General features: G+C 39.3%; 1 protein-coding gene across 1 annotated transcript in view; it reads left to right on the top strand.

Annotated features, from left to right (window-relative positions):
• The first annotated feature begins 2,606 nt into the window (after window positions 1–2,606).
• The window catches only part of CREG1 (cellular repressor of E1A stimulated genes 1), a 28,185-nt gene continuing 6,164 nt past the window's right edge, over window positions 2,607–24,627 (top strand). The window contains exons 1-3 of the mRNA XM_063304329.1: window positions 2,607–2,865; window positions 21,516–21,635; window positions 23,667–23,853. Coding sequence (XP_063160399.1) covers window positions 2,611–2,865; window positions 21,516–21,635; window positions 23,667–23,853 — 562 coding nt within the window. The 5' untranslated portion in view covers window positions 2,607–2,610. The remainder of the gene's footprint in view (window positions 2,866–21,515; window positions 21,636–23,666; window positions 23,854–24,627) is intronic.

Genomic DNA, 24,627 nt, shown 5'->3' with positions numbered 1-24,627 from the left:
GGTGCATTGAAGTGACTGTTCTCAGAGAGAGAGAGAGAGAGAGAGAGAGAGAGCAGTGTCCACCCTGTTGACATCATATTATCTGTGGTTTAACATTATGGTAAACTAGTCCATCTGAACTCACTAAAGACATTCTCTCCCTTTGAGTTAGGAAAGATGTTACTTCCTTCGAAAGCTCTGTTTCTATTTCATTTATTTTCCTGTAGGAGAACAGAGCTCCCCTTCACTTTCCAACTGTTGTTTGAAGCTGGCTCTTCCAGTGTGATCATGTAGATCAAATAGATGATGAAAGGCAATAAACCTTCACTGCAGTTTCCTGACTGATCATTAACGAGGGATAATAATTGCATATTATATTCATAATATAATCTGAATGATTTATGGTTTGCTTTAATTAGAGGACCTTCATTAATACACAGTGTATATTGAACTGCAGTGATTTTTTTAACTGTGGAAAGAAATTGTCAATTACAAAACTGACAGAAGTGATTAGGAGCAATATTCCCTAGATCAACCTTCCCTAAGTTTTTGCCCTGTTGAGTTGTGTGGACATCAAGCCTTTAATTTCCAAGCTAGCTGGACATTGTTAAGAATGCTGGCAGTCAATATCTACATATTTGAAGGGCTGGGAAAGGCTGATCTATATAACTGTCTATGGATTTTCAAAAGTGTATTTTATTTACTAATTAGATGTATTTCCAAACTCTATTTTGTGCAATTCAAGGCAGTGTACCTAATGCTCCCTCCTATTTTCCCCATAACAACAACTCCGTGAAGTAGGTTGAAATCATCCAGCTATCTTTCATGCCTAAGGTGGACTATTCAACAAGAGCAAAAGAAATTCAGATGGTGTTATCTTGGTCAGTAAAGGTGTATGGGAATGAATTATTTTGTATATGGAATAAAATATTAGATATAAGAATGACAGAGGAGCATAGTGCATCCCTTTAATCTGCTACTGAGCATCTTGATCCATGTATTTGTGAACTCTCATTTACATGTATGCAATGAACCTGGAAACATAGTGACAGTTTCCAAAGGTGTGATGTACACATCTAACACTAGGAGTATGTGTGTGTTTTAGAATAAATTTGGGTCCATAAAATTCAAGACATCATTGATGCCAATATTGTAATCAGCCTATAGAATAAATACAGGTCCTCAAAAGGTCAAAGGATTACCCTTTCCCAACAAAAGTACACCTTAAGAATAAATCAGTCTCCCATTAAAGAAACTTAGAATTAGGGATAAGAAAATTGTACACTTGAAGATTCTGTCCACTTTTTTATCAGATTTGTCCCAAAGGGGGAAATAATATTTAGGCCAAAGACAGAATATAAAGATGCCAAAGCATGCAGAAAACAATTACAAATAATAAACACAATTTTGATGCAAAACAAGATGTGAAGGACCTATTAGCCCAGTGTTTCTCAGCCTTGGCCATTTTAAGATGCATAAACCTCAACTCCTAGAATTCCCCAGCCAGCATACTGGATAGGGAATTCTGCAAATTGAAGTCCACACATCTTAAAATGGCCAAGGTTGAGAAACACTGTATTAGCCTTTTGAAGAAAAAAAAAAAGATTTGCATGAGGTCCAGTCTCATATGATTAATCACTCTTGTAGAAATATGACCTCTTACTCCAAAATCAATAGGACTTATTGATACTAAGACTACAGTGTAATCAGCTTCCTTTCTGACTGCAAAAGTCAATGTCCCAAGCTACAACTAAATCCTCGGAAGGGTTGTTTTTGATTTTTGTTTTTTAAAGAAAAGACTTGATAATTGTATCCATGCGGTTTCTTGGCAATGTTATAGAACAGACTAGACAGTTTAGCCATCAGCCTTGGAAGCCTGGTGCTCTCTATCAAAGAACTAACCAGGACTAACACAATTTAGCTTCAGAAGTAAATATTATTCAGAGGTAAATTCCAGTTTATTTTACTATCCACTGATATACTCTAAACAGCACTCACTGTATCACTTCAGATAGATGCTTGTTTTAAAAAAGGGAAGTGTAATTTCTTTCTCTTTTTCCACTATGAAAATTACCAAAAATATTCTAATTAATCTTACTTTACTAGGCTGAGCTCCCCAAACATACTAAACTATAAACTATAATTAAAAGCTACAGTGGCTAGGCACAAACCACACTCTCTTCATGTTTTGTGTGAATCAGATGAACCAAATTATGTGTTTTGGTTTGGAATGGTTTTATTTGCATTAGTACTTATCTATGATTAGCTAAACTGTATTTTTTTTTAAAAATCAATTTGGGGGGTTCACACAGCACATTAAATCATAAACTACACAAAAACGTTGTTCACATAACACACAGGCTAACATCAATTGGCTAGTCATTTTGGTTTATTAATTATGATTTATGAGTTAGCATGCTGCACAAACACAACCTTATAGCTTTGCTAAGACCACTTATATACAGCCAGTCAAATAGGAAAAATACTTTATCACTCTCTCATTTATCTAACCAGACGTTTCGTCCTGGGAAGTTTAAGGCGTAATATCATTGGTGGATAGCAACATAATCCCCGCCCACAAGTGTAGCTATGTCCGCAGTGTTTTCCGCCATTAGTTAGTTAGGAAGTAAGATGTGGCGGTTGCTGTGGCTGGCGGTGGGAGTGGCTGCAATCCCCCCGCACCAGGAGACTGCTCGGGTCGCGCGCTTCGTGGCCCACTTGTGTGACTGGGGCGCGCTGGCCACGATCTCCGCGCAGGATCCTCCAATGCGGGGCCAGCCCTTCGTCAATGTCTTTTCCGTCAGCGATGGGCCGGTGGGGTCAGAAGGTAGTGGGATCCCGTACATGTACCTGACGGCGCTGGAGATCTCAGTGCGTGACTTGAAGGTGAGGGGTGGCCGACAGCTCTGTCCTCCGTCGTTGCCTTTGAAGCAAGGGCCCGGCTATTCTGGGGAAGGGTCTATGCAGTTTGGGGTTCTTCAGTATGCCCCGGCTTCTTCTTAAAGGAAGAAAACGCGGCTTCCTCCATCAGCATCCTCGCGCAGCTTTTAGGGAGACTTGCACCAATATCTTTCTTAGTAGAAAGGTTAGGCTGGTCCCGGTTACCCAAGAATGAGTGAAATGTACCTTGTATTTTTTTTTACAGAACTACTGTTTTATCTCTTACATGTTGACGACTGATGTTTCCAGTAAATAGTTTTGAGATTAAGCTATGATGAGTTGTGGGTCAAATTATATCTGCTCATGTTGTTTGTTGTGGCTATGAGAGTATAATTGTAAAGAAAAATGCATATTTACATATTGACTTTCTGAAAAGGGTAATGCAAAAAAAAAATCCATAAATTATTTTTCAACATAAAATAACACAGATTATTGTATAATCTCCTGACTGCTCCATTTAGCACATACTATATATGCTTCTGTGTTTTATCTCAGCAACAGGCCTGTGGCATGAGGAAACTGAGATGTAACGATTTGACAATCATCATTCAATCCCCAGGTTGAGCATGCATTTCGTCCCAAATTCTCTTGCTCAAAGCTGGACTATTGTATGGAAAACTGGATGGGATTTTCTTTCACTTTTTATAACTGGAGTCTGGAATGGAGTTTAACTATTGTAGTGATAGGAAAGATTTTTTAATTTTTCCTCCAATAGCTAAGCCTATTGTCTCAGAATGTTTATCTTGCAGAACAAAATACAGATTTTTCTGGGTATATTTTGCCCTGTGTGATAAACAGCAAGTTCTGGTGGCAATTCTGAAGACATATTTTTAAATTGGACAAATGCAAAGATCTTAGGAAAAAGAATTGTACAAATATAGGATAAATGATTAACTGTTTGGTAGGGCTTGTGAAAAGGATCTTGGTATTGTAGTTGATCATAATAAAACTGAATTTTAGGCTATAACGTAATTTCAGAACAACCTGAAGTAATATTTCCACTCTATTCTGCATTGATCAGACCCCTTAGGTGTCAATAATATATCCTTTTTGCCTTGCATTCAGCCTTTTCATCACACCACCATAGTGCTTCTGTTATGCTAAGCCACAATTTTAAGCAAGGTTTGTTGACAATAGGTAGGTTTGTGCATTATGTTAAGCCACAGAAGTCAGTTTATGTATTACACTAAGCTATGGAGTCATCTCATTATTTCTTAGTGAAATGCGTGAATGAAGGCAGCTACTGTCATATTTGTGTGGAGTGGGGTCTGTGTTACAATGATCATGGTTGAGTGTATTATTAGGAGTACACATTCTGCTTCCAAGCAGTGTGTGGTTTAGGGATGGCAGCATTTAAACGGGATTAGAGAGAAGACTGGTTACCTTTCTGTGATAGAAGGATAATTTTTACACACACACTGTATAGGCTGAAAGTTCACAGCATTAGGTTTTCCCTGAGCAGATTTCTTACAGAAACAGGGCCACAGGATTTAGGATCCAGTTCCAAGAAAGGTGGTTTAAAATGATAACCTTAACTAGCCCATTCCTCTTGACCTAGTATGGGGATTGTCCATCTGTAGGGGACTCATCCAGCTGCTACTTATATCTTGAGTCTTTTGTAGTTTACCTTACAGATGATAAGCCATTCTCTAGAGTTCCTGAGGTTCCTTTCATTTCTTTCTTGGCAGCTCACAGCCCTACTATGAGTTTATTTGGAACATTTTGCTCTCACTCTTGCCCATTGTTCCTGTTTGTCTTTCATTATCCTCTAAAATGATAACAGTGCATTTAAATTGTATTGGAAGTAATCTCTGTATGTAGGTAGATGTCAAGACATTTATATCTATATAACACTCTCACTGTGTTTATCTGTTTGTCTGTACCCTATTAGCCCAAATGATGCATTATATCACAACAATTTTTTAATCAAGATACCTAAAATCTGCTAATTTAAAGAATGCGTAAAAAATCCAGGACCCATTACTCCTGTGGAATTGAAATTTCCACAATGTTCACACCAGTTTCATTTGCAAAGTTGTGGCCATTGCAGCATCCCAGCAGTCATGTGATTGTGATTTTCAATGCTCCCTGCCAGCTTTCCACAAGCAAAGTCAATGAGGAAGCTGTCAGGAAGTCGCTCCCGCTCCCACTGCTTTTTTGCCCTCCCATGGCCATTCTGTTTATCTGTTTAGGTAAGTAACTATTGACTTATTATTGAAGTTTGTTTGCTGCTACAATTATTTTTCTATTTATGATATATATATATTCGTAGATGATCACGGGACCGTCCAGTGTTGGGGTAAAAAAAAATACAGTCAATGTAGAATTTAACGTTCATTCCAGTCAGATCAGGGACGCGGTGGTGCTGCGGGTTAAACCGCTGAGCTGCTGAGCTTGCCGATCAGAAGGTTGGAGGTTCGAATCCACGTGACGGGGTGAGCTTCCATTGCTAGTCCCAGCTCCTGCCAACCTAGCAGTTCGAAAACATGCAAATGTGAGTAGATCAATAGGTACCGCTTCAGCAGGCAGGTAACGGTGTTCTGTTTAGTCATGCTGGCCACATGACCACGGAAGTGTCTATGGACAAACACCGGCTCTTCGGCTTTGAAACGGAGATGAGCACCGCCCCCTAGAGTTGGACACGACTGGACTTAATGTCAAGGGAAACCTTTACCTTTACCTACCAGTCACATCAGACTGCACTACCTTTCTCTCAAAGGATGCCTCAATGGGTCACAGGGTTGTCTAGTTATACCTAAATATAGGTTCAATTTTAAAAAACTTTACTGCCGTGATCAGTGAATTCAAATAAATGAGTCACTGAAATTATTATTATTATTAAACCAAATAGTTACACAAACACTAATAGATAAATGATACTGTGAGAATCCAGCCTGTCTCTTTCTGAGTCAGAGGAGGAAATAGAAACTTACCAGGCTGAAACCGGGAAAGCGAAACCCAGGGATCAGTCAGCAGCACAGGAAGAGTCCAAGGCACTGATTGGCCAATCTTCAGAGGAGGATTTGAATCCTCCAGTCAGTGTGCATCAATGACGGGCAGAAAAGTGTGTAAAGGGGAAGGCAGCCTGATTGGCTTCAGAAGGGAAAAAGCACACCAAGGATCGGCATAAAAGGCAGAGGTGCAAAGAGTAAACTGCTGGAGACAACTGATCCTACAAGCCTGCAGCATCCACCGAAGAGTCCCTACCAGCGTCGGAGACCGCGTCTGTTACCGAAGAGGAATCAGCGCCAGCATTCTCCACCGAAGAGGACTTGAATCCTGCTTCTGCTGCCACTGAGGATCTTCTTGCTGAACCCAGCAACCTCAGTTTTGCGTCCAGCCTCGGACCTCCACGGTCACCTTGTGCACATTCCAGGTGTGCTTCTTGCCCCATTTTGAGATTCCAGCCGTGTCCAGAGTCTCCAGTCCAGCCTTGCCGTGCTTCCAGTTTGCAGTCTCGCCTTGGGCCTTCAGTACAGCCTTGCAACGTTTCTAGCTTGCTGCTTAGTTCCAGGTTTCCCGTGTGGCTTCAGTGTGCCTTCGATCTCCAGTCTCGCCATGAATCTCCAGTCCAATTCAGCCGCGCTTTGGGTGCTCGACCTTGTTCAGGAGTTTCATACCTATCTGGTTGTAAAACCGAATTGCTACCTAGTCCAGGGCTTCCAGCTGAGTCCATCCTTGTTCCGAGTTCTCAGCCTTGCTCCGAGTTCTTAGTCCAGAGTATCCAGCCTAGTCCAAGGTGTCTAGCCTTGCTCCAAGTTCCTAGTCCAGAGTATCCAGCCTAGTCCAGAGCTTCCAGTCGAGTCCAGCCTTGCTCCGAGTTTTCACCCTTGCTATGAGTCTTCAGTGTCCAGTCCAGCCTGAGCCATCAAGTCCAGTCCAGTCCGGTCCTTAGATCCCAGAAGCATCCAGGGGGCTCCGGTCAGCCCCGCCCAGTATTCCAGTGCCAGCCTATTCCGAGTGGTGTTCCAGTTCAAGATCATTCGACTTCAGCTTCAGAAGTGTCTCGTACTCCAGCTTCTCCCAGCCTTCCTGCTCCCCTGCCTTGCTGCTGTCTCCTGCAGTCTTGCTGGTTTCCTTGTTGCTGCCCAGTTGGGCTTGATTGAACTCAGTTCTTTCTTGATTCTAAGGACTTATTTATTGTAAATAGTTATTTCATAAAGAGTATTTTTGATATTTAATCTGGCTGGCTGCCTCTAAGTCTGATCAGGACAGATACATCATGATACTCTGTGCTTCCTTTGGTCCAGATATTTAAAACATGGACCCATAGAGGAAGGCTCCAAATGTAATAAACTGAGATAAACAGATGAGATTTCATAGGAAGCAAAGATAAAAAGATTTATTGAAAACATGCCAGTTTTGGAGAACTTCGTCCTTCAGAAATAATTTCCATTTAAATTGAGAAAAAGAAGTAAGTACAAGTAAGTACTGTATAGGGCAAGCTTGCACTGATTTTTTTTTGTTCTTCTTACTTTAATAGTCTTCAGCAAAGGATCGTTACCTTGTCGTGGTGCTGGAGCTTGAGCACCTCAATGATGCCATGAGCTAAACCGTGAAGGGCCACCCAAGACGGGAAGGTCATGACAGAGAGGTCAGACTAAATGCGATCCCTGGGGAAGGTAATGGCAACCCACCTCAGTATTCTTGCCGTGAAAACTAAATGGATCAGTACAACCAGAGATATGTCGGTATACCATCGGAAGATGAGACCCCCAGGTCGGAAGATGGTCAAAATGCTACTGGGGAGGAACAGAGGATGAGCTCAACTAGCCCCAGACGTGATGACGCAGCTAGCTCAAAGCCGAAAGGACGGCTAGCGGCCGACGGTGCTGGTGGTGAACGGCGAATCCGATGTTCTAAGGATCAACACACCATCGGAACCTGGAATGTAAGATCTATGAGCCAGGGCAAATTGGATGTGGTTATTGGTGAGATGTCAAGATTAAAGATAGACATTCTGGGCGTCAGTGAACTGAAATGGACTGGAATGGGCCACTTCACATCAAATGACCACCAGATCTACTACTGCGGACAAGAGGACCACAGAAGAAATGGAGTAGCCTTCATAATTAATAGTCAAGTGGCTAAAGCAGTGCTTGGATACAACCCAAAAAACGACAGAATGATCTCAATTCGAATTCAGGGCAAGCCATCTAACATCACAGTGATCCAAATATACGCCCCAACCACAAATGCTGAAGAAACTGAAGTAGAGCAGTTCTATGAGGATCTGCAGCACCTACTGGACAACACGCCTAAAAGAGATGTTATTTTCATCACAGGAGACTGGAATGCTAAGGTGGGCAGTCAAATGACACCTCGAATTACAGGTAAGTATGGCCTGGGAGAACAAAACGAAGCAGGACACAGGCTGATAGAATTTTGCCAAGACAATTCACTCTGCATAACAAACAATCTCTTCCAACAACCTAAGAGACGGCTTTATACATGGACTTCACCAGATGGACAACACCGAAATCAGATTGATTACATCCTTTGCAGCCAAAGGTGGCGGACATCTGTACAGTCGGTAAAAACAAGGCCTGGAGCTGACTGTAGTTCCGATCACGAACTTCTTCTTGCACAATTTAGGATCAGACTAAAGAGATTAGGAAAGACCCACAGATCAGCTAGATATGAGCTCACTAATATTCCTAAGGAATATGCAGTGGAGGTGAAGAATAGATTTAAGGGACTGGACTTAGTAGATAGGGTCCCGGAAGAACTCTGGACAGAAGTTGGCAGCATTGTTCAGGAGGCGGCAACAAAATACATCCCAAAGAAAGAGAAAACCAAGAAGGCAAAATGGCTGTCTGCTGAGACACTAGAAGTAGCCCAAGAAAGAAGGAAAGCAAAAGGCAACAGTGATAGGGGGAGATATGCCCAATTAAATGCAAAATTCCAGAGGTTAGCCAGAAGAGATAAGGAATTATTTTTAAACAAGCAATGCGCAGAAGTGGAAGAAGACAATAGAATAGGAAGGACAAGAGACCTCTTCCAGAAAATTAGAAACATTGGAGGTAAATTCCAGGCAAAAATGGGTATGATCAAAAACAAAGATGGCAAGGACCTAACAGAAGAAGAAGAGATCAAGAAAAGGTGGCAAGAATATACAGAAAACCTGTATAGGAAGGATAACAATATCGGGGATAGCTTTGACGGTGTGGTCGGTGAGCTAGAGCCAGACATCCTGAAGAGTGAGGTTGAGTGGGCCTTAAGAAGCATTGCTAATAACAAGGCAACAGGAGACGACGGCATCCCAGCTGAACTGTTCAAAATCTTGCAAGATGATGCTGTCAAGGTAATGCATGCTATATGCCAGCAAATTTGGAAAACACAAGAATGGCCATCAGACTGGAAAAAAACAACTTATATCCCCATACCAAAAAAGGGAAACACTAAAGAATGTTCAAACTATCGAACAGTGGCACTCATTTCACATGCCAGTAAGGTAATGCTCAAGATCCTGCAAGGTAGACTTCAGCAGTTCATGGAGCGAGAATTGCCAGATGTACAAGCTGGGTTTAGAAAAGGCAGAGGAACTAGAGACCAAATTGCCAATATTCGCTGGATAATGGAAAAAGCCAGGGAGTTTCAGAAAAACATCTATTTCTGTTTTATTGACTATTCTAAAGCCTTTGACTGTGTGGACCATAACAAATTGTGGCAAGTTCTTAGTGGTATGGGGATACCAAGTCATCTTGTATGCCTCCTGAAGAATCTGTATAACGACCAAGTAGCAACAGTAAGAACAGACCACGGAACAACAGACTGGTTTAAGATTGGGAAAGGAGTACTGCAGGGCTGTATACTCTCACCCTACCTATTCAACTTGTATGCAGAACACATCATGCGACAAGCTGGCCTTGAGGAATCCAAGGCTGGAGTTAAAATCTCTGGAAGAAACATTAACAATCTCAGATATGCAGATGATACCACTTTGATGGCTGAAAGTGAAGAGGAACTGAGGAGCCTTATGATGAAGGTGAAAGAAGAAAGTGCAAAAAACCTCAAAAAAACCAAGATTATGGCAACCAGCTTGATTGATAACTGGCAAATAGAGGGAGAAAATGTAGAAGCAGTGAAAGACTTTGTATTCCTAGGTGCAAAGATTACTGCAGATGCTGACTGCAGTCAGGAAATCAGAAGACGCTTAATCCTTGGGAGAAGAGCAATGACAAATCTCGATAAAATAGTTAAGAGCAGAGACATCACACTGACAACAAAGGCCCGCATAGTTAAAGCAATGGTGTTCCCTGTAGTAACATATGGCTGCGAGAGCTGGACCATAAGGAAGTCTGAGCGAAGGAAGATCGATGCTTTTGAACTGTGGTGTTGGAGGAAAATTCTGAGAGTGCCTTGGACTGCAAGAAGATCCAACCAGTCCATCCTCCAGGAAATAAAGCCAGACTGCTCACTTGAGGGAATGATATTAAAGGCAAAACTGAAATACTTTGGCCACATCATGAGAAGACAGGACACCCTGGAGAAGATGCTGATGCTAGGGAGAGTGGAAGGCAAAAGGAAGAGGGGCTGACCAAGGGCAAGATGGATGGATGATATTCTAGAGGTGACGGACTCATCCCTGGGGGAGCTGGGGGTGTTGACGACCGACAGGAAGCTCTGGCGTGGGCTGGTCCATGAAGTCACGAAGAGTCGGAAGCGACTAAACGAATCAACAACAACAACAACTTTAATAGTGAGTTTTTTCCCTACAAAAAAGAAATAGATCCTCCACAATCTCTGCTTTCATAAATATTGGATCTATTAAACTTGGGTTTTTTAAATTTTTTTTTTATTAAAGTACAGTTTTCAGTAAGAGGCAGGGTGGGCAGCTCCCCATCCTGGTAGGACAAAAGGATGAACCATCTTTACCCATCATCTATGTTATCTTGAGAGAATGAAGTACATTCACAGCTATCAGCTGGTCTTTGTCAGGTCTTAAGATAAACTGCTCTGTCTCAGAACTCTTAAACAAGAATTATGGAATTGGAGAAATCACCCAGTGATCCTGTGGGGATTCCTTCCCTAGGCAGAACAATTTCCAGCTCATCTCTATTTTATTGGCTTCCTAGCAAATGCTGTGTAGAGGAAGGTTGAATTAATTTGAACTGAACTTTTCTGCACTTTGAATATTAGTAATTAAATATTGTCTTCAAGTGACTATTAGTCAAATGAGTAAAAGTTGTTATGATTCATGAGGAAATTGTTGTTGTTTATTCGTTTAGTCGCTTCCGGCTCTTCGTGACTTCATGGACCAGCCCACACCAGAGCTTCCTGTCAGTCAACACCCCCAGCTCCCCCAGGGACGAGTCTGTCACCTCTAGAATATCATCCATCCATCTTGCCCTTGGTCGGCCCCTCTTCCTTTTGCCTTCCACTCTCCCTAGCATCAGCATCTTCTCCAGGGTGTCCTGTCTTCTCATTATGTGGCCAAAGTATTTCATTTTTGTCTTTAATACCATTCCCTCAAGTAAGCAGTCTGGCTTTATTTCCTGGAGGATGGACTGGTTTGATCTTCTTGCAGTCCAAGGCACTCTCAGAATTTTCCTCCAACACCACAGTTCAAAAGTATCGATCTTCCTTCTCTCAGCCTTCCTTATGGTTCAGCTCTCGCAGCCATATGTTACTACAGGGAACACCATTGCTTTAACTATGCGGGCCTTTGTTGTCAGTGTGATGTCTCTGCTCTTAACTATTTTATCGAGATTTGTCATTGCTCTTCTCCCAAGGATTAAGCGCCTTCTGATTTCCTGACTGCAGTCAGCATCTGCAGTAATCTTTGCACCTAGGAATACAAAGTCTTTCACTGCTTCTACATTTTCTCCCTCTATTTGCCAGTTATCAATCAAGCTGGTTGCCATAATCTTGGTTTTTTTGAGGTTTAGCTGCAAGCCAGCTTTTGCACTTTCTTCTTTCACCTTCATCATAAGGCTCCTCAGTTCTTCTTCGCTTTCAGCCATCAAAGTGGTATCATCTGCATATCTGAGATTGTTAATGTTTCTTCCAGCAATTTTAACTCCAGCCTTGGATTCCTCAAGCCCAGCATGTCGCATGATGTGTTCTGTGTACAAGTTGAATAGGTAGGGTAAGAGTATACAGCCCTGCTGTACTCCTTTCCCAATCTTAAACCAGTCCGTTGTTCTATGGTCTGTTCTTACTGTTGCTACTTGGTTGTTATACAGATTCTTCAGGAGGCAGACAAGATGACTTGGTATCCCCGTACCACTAAGAACTTGCCACAATTTGGCAAGTTATGGTCCATACAGTCAAAGGCTTTAGAATAGTCGATAAAACAGAAATAGATGTTTTTCTGAAACTCCCTGACTTTGTCCATTATCCATCGGATATTGGCAATTTGGTCCCTAGTTCCTCTGCCTTTTCTAAACCCAGCTTGTACATCTGGCAATTCTTGCTCCATGAATTGCTGAAGTCTACCTTGCAGGATCTTGAGCATTACCTTACTGGCATGTGAAATGAGTGCCAGTGTTCAATAGTTTGAACATTCTTTAGTGTTCCCCTTTTTTGGTATGGGGATATAAGTTGATTTTTTCCAATCTGATGGCCATTCTTGTGTTTTCCAAATTTGCTGGCATATAGCATGCATTACCTTGACAGCATCATCTTGCAAGATTTTGAACAGTTCAGCTGGATGCCGTCGTCTCCTACTGCCTTGTTATTAGCAGTGCTCCTTAAGGCCCATTCAACCTCACTCTTCAGGATGTCTGGCTCTAGCTCACTGACCACACCATCAAAGCTATCCCCGATATTGTTATCCTTCCTATACAGGTCTTCCGTATATTCTTGCCACCTTTTCTTGATCTCTTCTTCTTCTGTTAGGTCCTTGCCATCTTTGTTTTTGATCATACCCATTTTTGCCTGGAATTTACCTCCAATGTTTCTAATTTTCTGGAAGAGGTCTTGTCCTTCCTATTCTATTGTCTTCTTCCACTTCCGCGCATTGCTTGTTTAAAAATAATTCCTTATCTCTTCTGGCTAACCTCTGGAATTTTGCATTTAATTGGGCATATCTCCCCCTATCACTGTTGCCTTTTGCTTTCCTTCTTTCTTGGGCTACTTCTAGTGTCTCAGCAGTCAACCATTTTGCCTTGTTGGTTTTCTCTTTCTTTGGGATGTATTTTGTTGCCGCCTCTTGAACAATGTTGCGGACTTCTGTCCATAGTTCTTCTGGGACCCTATCTACTAAGTCCAGTCCCTTAAATCGATTCTTCACTTCCACTGCATATTCCTTAGGAATATTAGTGAGCTCATATCTAGCTGATCTGTGGGTCTTCCCTAATCTCTTGAGTCTGATCCTAAATTGTGCAAGAAGACGTTCGTGATCTGAACTACAGTCAGCTCCAGGTCTTGTTTTTACCGACTGTATAGATGTCCGCCACCTTTGGCTGCAAAGGATGTAGTCAATCTGGTTTCGGTGTTGTCCATCTGGGGAAGTCCATGTATAAAGCTGTCTCTTAGGTTGCTGGAAGAGAGTGTTTGTTATGCACATTGAGTTGTCTTGGCAAAATTCTATCAGCCTATGTCCTGCTTTGTTTTGTTCACCCAGGCCATGCTTACCTGTAATTCCAGGTGTCATTTGACTGCCCACCTTAGCATTCCAGTCTCCTGTGATGAAAATAACATCTCTTTTAGGCGTGTTGTCCAGTAGGTGCTGCAGATCCTCATAGAACCGCTCTACTTCAGCTTCTTCAGCATTTGTGGTTGGGGCGTATATTTGGATCACTGTGATGTTAGATGGCTTGCCCTGAATTCGAATTGAGATCATTCTTATCGTTTTTTGGATTGTATCCGAGCACTGCTTTAGCCACTTGACTATTAATTATGAAGGCTACTCCATTTCTTCTGTGGTCCTCTTGTCCACAGTAGTAGATTTGGTGGTCATTTGATGTGAAGTGGCCCATTCCAGTCCATTTCAGTTCACTGACGCCCAGAATGTCTATCTTTAATCTTGACATCTCACCAATAACCACATCCAATTTGCCTTGGCTCATAGATCTTACATTCCAGGTTCCAATGGTGTGTTGGTCCTTAGAGCATCAGATTCGCCGTTCACCACCAGCACCGTCGTCTGCTAGCCATCCTTTCGGCTTTGAGCTAGCTGCGTCATCACATCTGGGGCTAGTTGAACTCATCCTCTGTTCCTCCCCAGTAGCATTTTGACCATCTTCCGACCTGGGGGTCTCATCTTCTGATGGTATACCGACGTATCTCTGGTTGTACTGATCCATTTAGTTTTCACGGCAAGAATACTGGGGTGGGTTGCCATTACCTTCCCCAGGGATCGCATTTAGTCTGACCTCTCTGTCATGGCCTTCCCGTCTTGGGTGGCCCTTCACAGTTTAGCTCATGGCATCATTGAGGTGCTCAAGCTCCAGCACCACGACAAGGTAACGATCCTTTGCTGAAGCATGAAGAAATAAATAATACTAATTAAAGATAATTAGAGGCAAGAATGATAGTTATAACTGATCAGTGGACACATTTGGACACCTCCCAGTCCATGATTTGTTTTGAAGAACTCTGCCACACCATGTTTAATTTACAAATAATTATGAAGTGCTTTAAATGTGTTAATGTTTATTTCAGGGCTTTGTGTGTGTATGTGTGTGTGCACGCCTTCAAGTCAATAATGACTCCTGGTGACTCCCTGGACTAGTTCCTGCAGTTTTCTTGTCAAGATTTCAGAAGTGGTTTTCCATTGCCTTTTATTTCCTAGGGCTGATAGAGGGACTGGCCCAAAATCATCCAGCTGGCTTTGTGCCTAAGGCGGGACTGGAACTTACTGTCTCCCGGTTTCTAGTCTGGTGCCTTTACTACTACACCAAACTGGCTCTTATTTGTTAAAATGTATACAGACAAGATACATCAAGGATCATCATGAATTTGAGCATAAGGGAATAAAGAAAGAAGTTAATACAGTACTATAAATACTAAATGTCTATGGTTCTAATAGTTAATATTAGAACCGTAGACATTGGGTTATAATATTAACTATTAATATTAAAGTCAAAAAAAGCATTTTAAATTTAACTTGCTTTTCCTACACCTTTTCCTCACCTTGCTCAGAACAGTATTGACCATGCACTTGTAATGCTGCTGTTTGCAGTTGGCACGTTTAGTCAGTCATGGCTCACCAAACTAGCAGTAGCTGATCATATAAAATGTAGACATCTATAAATTATTATCTCTACTTCAGACTTTCCAGTTGCTAAGTTTCCTGCCCTACAAGTTTCCAGCACTTTCAAAACAACTTTTTCCCATTCTTTTTTTTTTTTAAAAAAGAAAGGAAAAAAGTCTCTTACACAGAAACTCAGCTCATGGATTTGTCTACATGTATTTTGAGTATGTGATTCATTAAAATCATATGCATACTTAAAAGCTTTGGGATATTTGGTGCATTTGTCTGATGAATTGCAAGACATCCCTTCTGTTGGGGATAGTTGCAAAGAAAAAATGATCTTTGGTTAACAAATACAGAGCAATTTTAAAAGTCATGGGCCTTAAGAAGACTATTATTCCTTGACTTCTGGTGAGAACATGGTGAACTGAAGATGTCCCTGAAGAAGCAGGGATAACATTACAGCTGAAACGGTGGCTGGATTTGGGATCCGGACCACCAAAATCTCTCAGGGGAAAGGAGAGATTGTGAGATTGTACTCCAGACAGTGGCTACTTATGAGTAGATGGCAGGAACCAATGTTTTTGCAATCTGCTTGGGAGTTGAGCACTGGGAGTTGGGGATTCCATCAAAGCTCATAGGCATAATGTAGCCTTTAACGATATAAGGTTTGGCCAATTCTCATTTCTTAACCACTTAGAGATTATTTTTTTATTGGTGTTTAAATATTGAGAACCTCCAGAACAGCAAATTTCATGGTATTTACTGTGTGAGTTTCCTTGAGTCCTTTATGAAAGAAGTTTCAAGTACAAGTTTAAGGATTTATTTATTTATTTATTTTGAATTAACAGCAAAAGATTGATTAAAGTGTTGATTTTAGAAAGTTATAAATGGACTAAGGGTCCAGAGGGATTTAATGACATTTTGAAATTAAATATAAGAATCCTTCCTGTGGAAAACTATCCATGTTTTTTGCATTTGGAAGAAAAACAACATGATAAGATGTGACTTTGGAGGTTGGAAGATAGAGAGCACCAGAAGGAAATAAATCTTTTAACAATGGATGCATTGAGAGATATTTGTGAACAATGGACTCGGAAGTTACTTTTAAAGATTTTTGCTGTTATTGATAGTTTAGATGATCAAGAGGAACAAGTTGTACTGGACAAGGATGAAATTGATTCAAATGTGGACTTAAAAATGACAGGCAACAATTGAATATACAAACAAAACCCGCTGATCCTTTGATAACTAAAAAGGATATACAAATAATAGACCAGAAGAGTGTTTTAGATAACCTTTCTATACTGGCCTTAACCAGAGGGATTTGTTAATGCTGTCAGTGTTTTTATGAAAAGCCAGAAGAGTGTCTTGGATAACTTTTCTATATTGGATTTATAAAAGGGAATTCTTAATGCTGTCAACAATTTTGTGAGAAGAGAGAAAGAGAAAATGAAGCCAAGTGTTTGGAAGGAGAAGGGGAAGGACTATAAAGTTGATTTATTTGACCAAAGTTAAAATAGATATACTGCTACCCCTGGAAATTTTTAATGGAATTTTTTTGAGAACCAGGACTGGATGATGATGTTTTAAGGTTTTGTTTATAGACTAGACAACCCTGTGACCCATTGGGTCATCCTTTGAGAGAAAGGTAGTGCAGTCTGATGTGACCAGAATGAACAGTAAATTTTAGGCTGACCATATTTTTTTTTAATGAAGCCAAACAAAGATCGGTGGGGTCCTGGAACTTCACTCAGGTTGAAAATGATCAGACATAACTGGTCATAAAACTACACTTCAAATGTTTGTTGTTATTTATTCGTTTAGTCGCTTCCGACTCTTCGTGACTTCATGGACCAGCCCACGCCAGAGCTTTCTGTTGGTCGTCAACACCCCCAGCTCCCCCAGGGACGAGTCCATCACCTCTAGAATATCGTCTATCCATCTTGCCCTTGGTCGGCCCCTCTTCCTTTTGCCTTCCACTCTCCCTAGCATCAGCATCTTCTCCAGGGTGTCCTGTCTTCTCATGATGTGGCCAAAGTATTTCAGTTTTGCCTTTAATATCATTCCCTCAAGTGAGCAGTCTGGCTTTATTTCCTGGAGGATGGACTGGTTTGATCTTCTTGCAGTCCAAGGCACTCTCAGAATTTTCCTCCAACACCACAGTTCAAAAGCATCTATCTTCCTTCTCTCAGCCTTCCTTATGGTTCAGCTCTCGCAGCCATATGTTACTACGGGGAACACCATTGCTTTAACTATGCGGACCTTTGTTGTCAGTGTGATGTCTCTGCTCTTAACTATTTGATCGAGATTTGTCATTGTTCTTCTCCCAAGGATTAAGCGTCTTCTGATTTCCTGACTGCAGTCGGCAACTGCAGTAATCTTCGCACCTAGAAATACAAAGTCTTTCACTGCTTCTACATTTTCTCCCTCTATTTGCCAGTTATCAATCAAGCTGGTTGCCATAATCTTGGTTTTATAATTAAGAAAGCTTTCCCATATTAATATTATGATTACACTTCAAATGTACATAATCAAATTCAGGAACTCTTGATTATAATCACTCATGAGAGGTACTTTTCATAAAATTAGCATATTAATATGGGAAAGCTTTCTTAATTATACATGAAATAATATCAGTGCAAGTTTGTGAGCAACGTTTTTTTTGTTCTTTCTGTTTAGCTATTAATTTTTGCGTAACTATTTTAATTGTGCTCATGCATACTTTTGTTGTGGTTTCATATATGGTTTGCTTAACTGTGATTTCTAAATAAGTGATAATTGGCTGAATTAACACAACATGCTCAGCCATTAAAAAAAAAAAGGAAATCGTGTTATGGCTTAGAGTAATGTGTGAAACCAGACTTAACATGGGATATGAAGGGATGGTGGGAACCAGATGGAACCAGGACAGGGAAGGTGGAACTAAGGAATATTTGATGTTCATATCTTATTGAAAAATATCCCATAAACTGTTAATGACGACAACATGTGTGTATTGATTGATATATTGATTGATTATGTACCATTGGACAATTCCTGTGAGAGCCATGGTGAGCTGACATTTTGCTGGTTTGCTTGCTAGCAAGATAGCTTTTGCGAGGGAGATTGCATCTGGATGCTGGATCTGGGCTGGCATAATCTCTCCGGAACAAAGGAGAGATCATTGAGATTATTCACGTGACTCCGCGCAGCTGCTACTTGTGAGTAGACCATGGAAACTGACATTTTATGTTTGGCTTATGAGTGGGGTGGCTGGAAGTCGGGACTACAAGCTCACACTTGCAAAACAGTGTCCTTATGGACATTCAGCTCGAGCTTTATATCTTAGTCACTTTTGTGGACTATTTTTTAAAATTTCTTGTATATTGGAGAGATTAAGATCCTTCCAACCAGCAAGGCTTTATTGTATTCATTGGATGAGTCTCCGTGTCCTTAAAAGACTATGGTGTAAATTTTATTTTAAATGTTTTGAAAATATATGATTTGTTTTGGACTATGATTAAGGTTTATGGATTTTGGAAAATTAGTAATGGATTAAGGGGCCAAAGGGATTTGGAATTACAGTTTTGAATTAATTGAAAATATCTTCTCACAGGAAAATGGCGATTGCTTTGGTTTTTTTTATGATGAGACCCTGAATATTGGACATTACAGGGAGCCAGAGGATGAAGAAAATGGAGCAGAAATCCTTAGTGCAAACTTTTGAATACCTCTTAGCTATGTTACTGGATAGAATGGATCAATTGCCTGAGAAATTGGACAGAATGTGCTCTAATGACGTTGTAAAACAAGTTGTAATGGATGCCTATGAAATTAATTTGAAGGGGGATTTAAATGTAATACGAATGGATCTGATGGATGACTTATTCTCTAAAGGTGATGAACAGACACCAAACCAGGAAACTGATTTGGATAATTTTTTTTCCTTCTGGATATACAAAAGAGCTCTGCTAAGGTTTGGAAATACTTTTTTAGAAGTGACAAACAAAAGGTTAAACTTTACCTAATGGACACACAAAAGAAATCTGTTAAAGTTCTGAAGGATTTTTGCCTGGATACACAGATGACCAGCAGATTTCTTCTGGGACTTTTCTTGAAGGAGTTAAAGAATAATTTAAAAATTTAGGGAAGGTTTATAAGATTGGTTTGTTTGACCAGGGCTAAAAGAAAATAGATATAAGAAAATAGTTATATCTGGTTGCCCTTATAGGAGTTTTGCTGACAAAGAACAATTGACAAAGCATTTGGATTTTGGTTTTTTTAATCTAAGAAATGATTTATGGGGAGAAGAGAGATTATATTTTATTTAGAGATGGTGATAATCTACTAAAATTGTTTTTACCTGCTGGGATGAAGGGGGAAGTTACTTCTTTTTCTTTCTTTCCTCTCTCTTTTTTTCTTTTTTACACTTCCTCCCCCCTTTTTTGTTTCTATGTTTTAGTTTGTATTAACTTTTATTCTCATTTATAATTTTTAATAAAATTATTTGATTAAATTGATTATGTGCCATCAAGTTGCTGTCAACTCCAAGCGGCCACATGGATTTTCTCCATGATGAGTGTATTCATAATTATCTTACGTAGTTTACAATAGGTTCCGTATTTCTTTAATATAGTTGTAATAAAGTATTATTGCCACTGTTTTCTAGTGCATGTTTTCAATGCTTGCTTCCAATTGGCAGCAAAGGAAAAAAATACTCTAATGACAGATTAGTAGAAGTTGATAGCAGGTAATATGTCAGGAGCATTTCTACTCTCCTACTTTAAACTTCATGGAATGTATTTTCTTCATGGAATGCAGGAAGTTGTGACAGCCTTAATCTGTATGTTGCTAGACCTGAATTCAGATTTTGAAAGCTTCCATTCCTTTTTAGAGCTCAGGTAGTACCTCTGAAGTGTGAAAAGCAATAGATACTTCATGGCCATTTAAAATGCTTTGTAATCTGAGAAGCTTTGTGGAATTTTTACACATTTTAATTTGCTTGTTGTAGAAACATAATTAGAATACGCATTGCAATGGTCACTTCAGAAAAATTAGAAAACTGCATTTGGGGCATAATTACTTAAATTTGTAAAATCATGAAAATCTTGAATTCTCAGAGATAGCAAGAAGAGCACTTCTAGACAAGTAAGCTGTGTCCTGTCAGCTTGACTTCGCTATTCAGGACATGTAAAAACAGAGTTCTTGTGTTTGTTTGTTTGTTTCAGATGGGATTTTAATGGGCTTCGTAAAGCCAAAAACTCAGTACAGGAAGTTCCTTATCCACTTCAAATATAATTAATTGAATTATGCATATTTCAAATAAAATGTACCCTCTACTATGTTCCCTCTACTATGTGAAGTCTCATAAAGCTAAATATTGTTTGATCTGGCATAATACTTTTTAAAGGTCTTGATAATGAATACTCCACTTATTTATTTATTTAGCATAATATTCATTTAGGGTCAGGTGACTTCTTGCTTATAGAAACCTTGAATGAATGTTAGAAACCCTTCTAAAAGTTGATTAGCATTTGTTATCTTAGGTACATCTGTTGAACTTTCTGCAGATTTTGCAGCTGGATTTAATATTATAAGAACTTTCTCACACACATTTTTTCTCAAGCTAGATGGTAAGAAAGATAGAATTGTAGATAACGTGAAAACCTCTTGTCGATTTTGTGACTTTTTGGATGATTCCAATAGAAGTGTTTCTTCTGAGGCAGGCTGACAGCTTATATATTTTGGAAATATATAAGCTGTCTATTCTTGAAATTAGAATCCATTGATTACTCTGTCATTTATGTATGTCAGATATGAACCATTGGAGAAGGTTATAAGGTTCTCTCTGAAAAAGAGAGAAAAATGTAGCTTTCTGTTGTATGGTGTAGAAAATATGAACAAAGTAAAGAAATCTTTCAACACTGTGCCTCGTATTTTCTAAAAATATTGTTGATAATTCCTTAGTGCTTACTCATTAACTTGTCCTTTCCCCATTCTGAAGGAAAGTATGTGAAAAAGTGCTGCTGTCTTTTTATCTCCAGCAGTACAGATGACAGCTGGAGACATCTTTTCACAGATAATACATTCAATCATGAATCAGCAAATTCTTGGAATTTAGTAATATGAGGTGTTTTTTTTAAACTGCCTATATCTGGGTTAGTATTGAAGCAAGAAATGTAAAATGCTTATATTTCAATCATGTGCTGCTGTAACTTCACTTTTTCCCCCCAAAATAAATAATATTCAAGAGATCACAATTTAGTCTTGTGCTTGTATACGAGAGAAAAGGCTGAATCAACATCATATGACTTTTAAACTTTTGCATTGAAAAGAAAATGAAACAAGCAAATACAAGTGTCTTCGGTATATTATCCCTGACAATTAGATTTATGTCAAATTATCTTCTGTTCGTTATTTTACTCAGCTAACTGGAACTTTGATTAAATCCAGTTTACCTCTTGTATTTCAGGTGAATGCAAATGCCTCCCTAACTATGTCCTTAGCACAGACTTCTTACTGCAAGCAGCATGGTTATGATCCTCAAAGTCCTCTATGTGCCCATGTGATCTTCTTTGGCATAGTTGAGACGGTAACCAATATTTGTGCTGATATCAAGAATACACGTGTAAACACTAGCTCAGAATTATAAGAGAGAGTAGTTTTCATAATAAGTATATTTTAAACTATACACTAAGCTAACATAACACCTGTCTCTTGAGCCTGCATATTCAACAGTAAAAATCCATATAAATATTTAACCCTGGTGTAACGAAGGTACTTTCTTATTTGTGATAAGGAAATAGGCCCACAGGACAGTGTGTTCTCTTCCTCAGCTACTTTCCTCATGTATGGGACTCTACTACTGGAATTGAATCATCTCACAATACCTTGCAAATTATGTGGCAAACTACTGTGTAAGCTATCAGAGTATTGCTAAAAAGGATAGTTGTCTGCTCTCCAGTTTTGGGCCTTCAGAGATATTCTTAGGATTAGTTTTTCTCTGCCCAGTTGGCAAGGTGATGAGAAATCAGCTGTGGCCTACAAAACTTTATACTGCAACACATTTGTTTATTTTTATTGTGGCAAATCATGTTTATTTAGGCTTATACTGTAAAGCTACAAATATAATAAAACATCCATGGTATAACTATACAAATAAACACCCCATAAAGCAATCAATGTTGTTTTAATCTTCATTTGGAAGCTTGCATTTCAGCTTGCTTAATTTAAGAAACCAAGTGGTAGTAGAGAAGGTGGGAATCAAGTTCTGTTGTATTTAGTAGGAATTACTTCCAAGAAATTGCCCATAGCATTATAGTTTAAATGACATCACTGTTTGAAATTGGGGTGGGCAACCTGTGGTCATGTTTCAGCATGCACCTCCCCAAAATCTATCTATATACCCATTACATTATTTCATTTTGAAATAGGCAAAAGTATTCCAGAATGTAAGAGACTGTGAGCCAAAGAAATAAAGATGTGAGAAAGGAAAAAAGAAAAGGAAATATAGCTAAATCTAGTCTATTTCAACACCATTAATTATACCACCCCATATCTTATTCTACCAAAATACACAAATTCATCTGCCTGCTCTAAATTTTTGCTATTTATGTAAACTTGCAACCATTCACTATTTTCCCTATAAAAAAACAGTTGCCTTGTCTTTGATGTATTAATTATCAGATCCATATGCCTCATTGCCTCATATAATATAGTATATCTAATGTTTGTTGCAAATCATTCAGTTCTTAGCCAATAATATGAGATTGTTTGCATTCAAAAGTACAAATACATTCACATCCCCAGCCAACTCTCCATCGTCATCACAAACATTCTTATACATATATCCATAAATATTTTAAGCAACTTCATGAATATCATGCATCCTTGTCTTACTCTATGTTCAATGTTGAACCATTTACTAAGCATTCCACTTATTCTCATACATGCTTTATCTCCATCATGTCACTCTTATTGCATTCAGCAGTTAACCTTCAACTCCATATTCACATAAAACATTCTTTGAATGAAGCCTATGGACGCTACTGACTTTATCACATGCTTTCTCTAAATCAACAAATGAACAATAAATTTCCTTCTCATATTCATACATTTCTCAATGATTTCTGAAGAGCAAAAGTCTGATCTGCACAAGGCCACACTGCTCTTCTCAAATTTTGCTCATTGTTACTTGACATACACTTTATCATACGTGATTTGTATCCTAACCCCATAGTATATAAACAGTAGATTTATTACAGTTTTAAAAACAAGTTTAATCCCCACCCACTCCTAAAAATATCTAGTTCCTAGCCCTACAAGGTCATCCAAGTGGTGATCAGGAACAAATGAAAAGTATTACATATTCTATGCAGCTAAAGATGTTCAACTTGTCAGACACACAGTTTTACAGCTATTGGTTGTGAGACTGTTGGCTCAGGGGAGAAGGCTAAAATTCAAAGGACAAAGTCAACAATTCCACTGGATTAATTGAGTCTAGACAGCCATTCAAATTCTAGCTATATGTTCTGGTACCTCCTGGTTGTCCCATCTTGAGAAAGCTTGCAGAAAAATATAATAGTTTTATTGTCTTTTATGTTTCTTATAATTCATTTGATAGGTTCAGAATGGTACAGAAGCTGATTTTGCAAAGACAGCACTCTTCAGTAGACATCCTGAAATGGTATACTGGCCAGTAGGGCATAACTGGTTTTTTGCCAAACTGAACATCACCAACATCTGGCTTCTAGACTACTTTGGTGGAATCAAAACTGTGACCCCAGAAGACTATTTTAATGCTGTACCCTGTAAGTGTCCAGTTTTTTTTCAAGCAGTTATTTATGAATTACTGAATTCTCTTTACTTTTCATCAGAATCATTTTAAAATGTTTGTGGCTAAAATCTCTTACCTGCTTAATTCAGAGGGATTTCCAAGTAAAATTGCCTGTTAATTTCACTTTTGAGGAAATTGACTATAATGTGTTACAAACCTAGGGCTAACCCCAAAATGACTGAGAGCTCTCTCTTGTGTGTAGATAGCCAAAATTAGAACTACATGAGTTTCTGTACTCACATAATTACTTCCTGATGTGGATATAAGATAATGAAGTTTCTATAGCCTGCTATCTATTCCAGTATTGTCTGCTTTGTCTGGTTGTGGCTCTCCAAAATCTCATGCTGAAATCTTTCTCTGCCTTGCAGCTGTGATCTTGCTTTGCTTTTATCATAGAATTTTGAAGGAAAAGTGCCAAAATGATTACCCCACAGTGCTTAAAAACCAGTTTAACCATTTTTCTTCTTTATCCTTTGTAGGAATTAACATTTTTGGATGCAACTGAACATCTCTCCTGCATTAGTCAGTTCAATAACAAGAAGTTAAAGACATTAATGGAACTGTGCAGAAACCCAAATTCATCTGAAATCTTGATGGATTGTTTATGCTGTATGTACTTTTTGTGAGGAAAAAAGCCAACTTTTAAGTCTGAAATTCATGCCAAGAAATCTAATTCTGTGAATAGATTTTTCAGGATATACAAATCAGCATAACCCGCACATTCATTTTGCCTTTAAGACTTGGATTT

This window comes from Candoia aspera, chromosome 5 (genome assembly GCF_035149785.1).
Source record: "Candoia aspera isolate rCanAsp1 chromosome 5, rCanAsp1.hap2, whole genome shotgun sequence".
NCBI classification, from domain to species: Eukaryota; Metazoa; Chordata; class Lepidosauria; order Squamata; family Boidae; genus Candoia; species Candoia aspera.
This window is presented reverse-complemented; position numbering and strand designations above follow the sequence as displayed.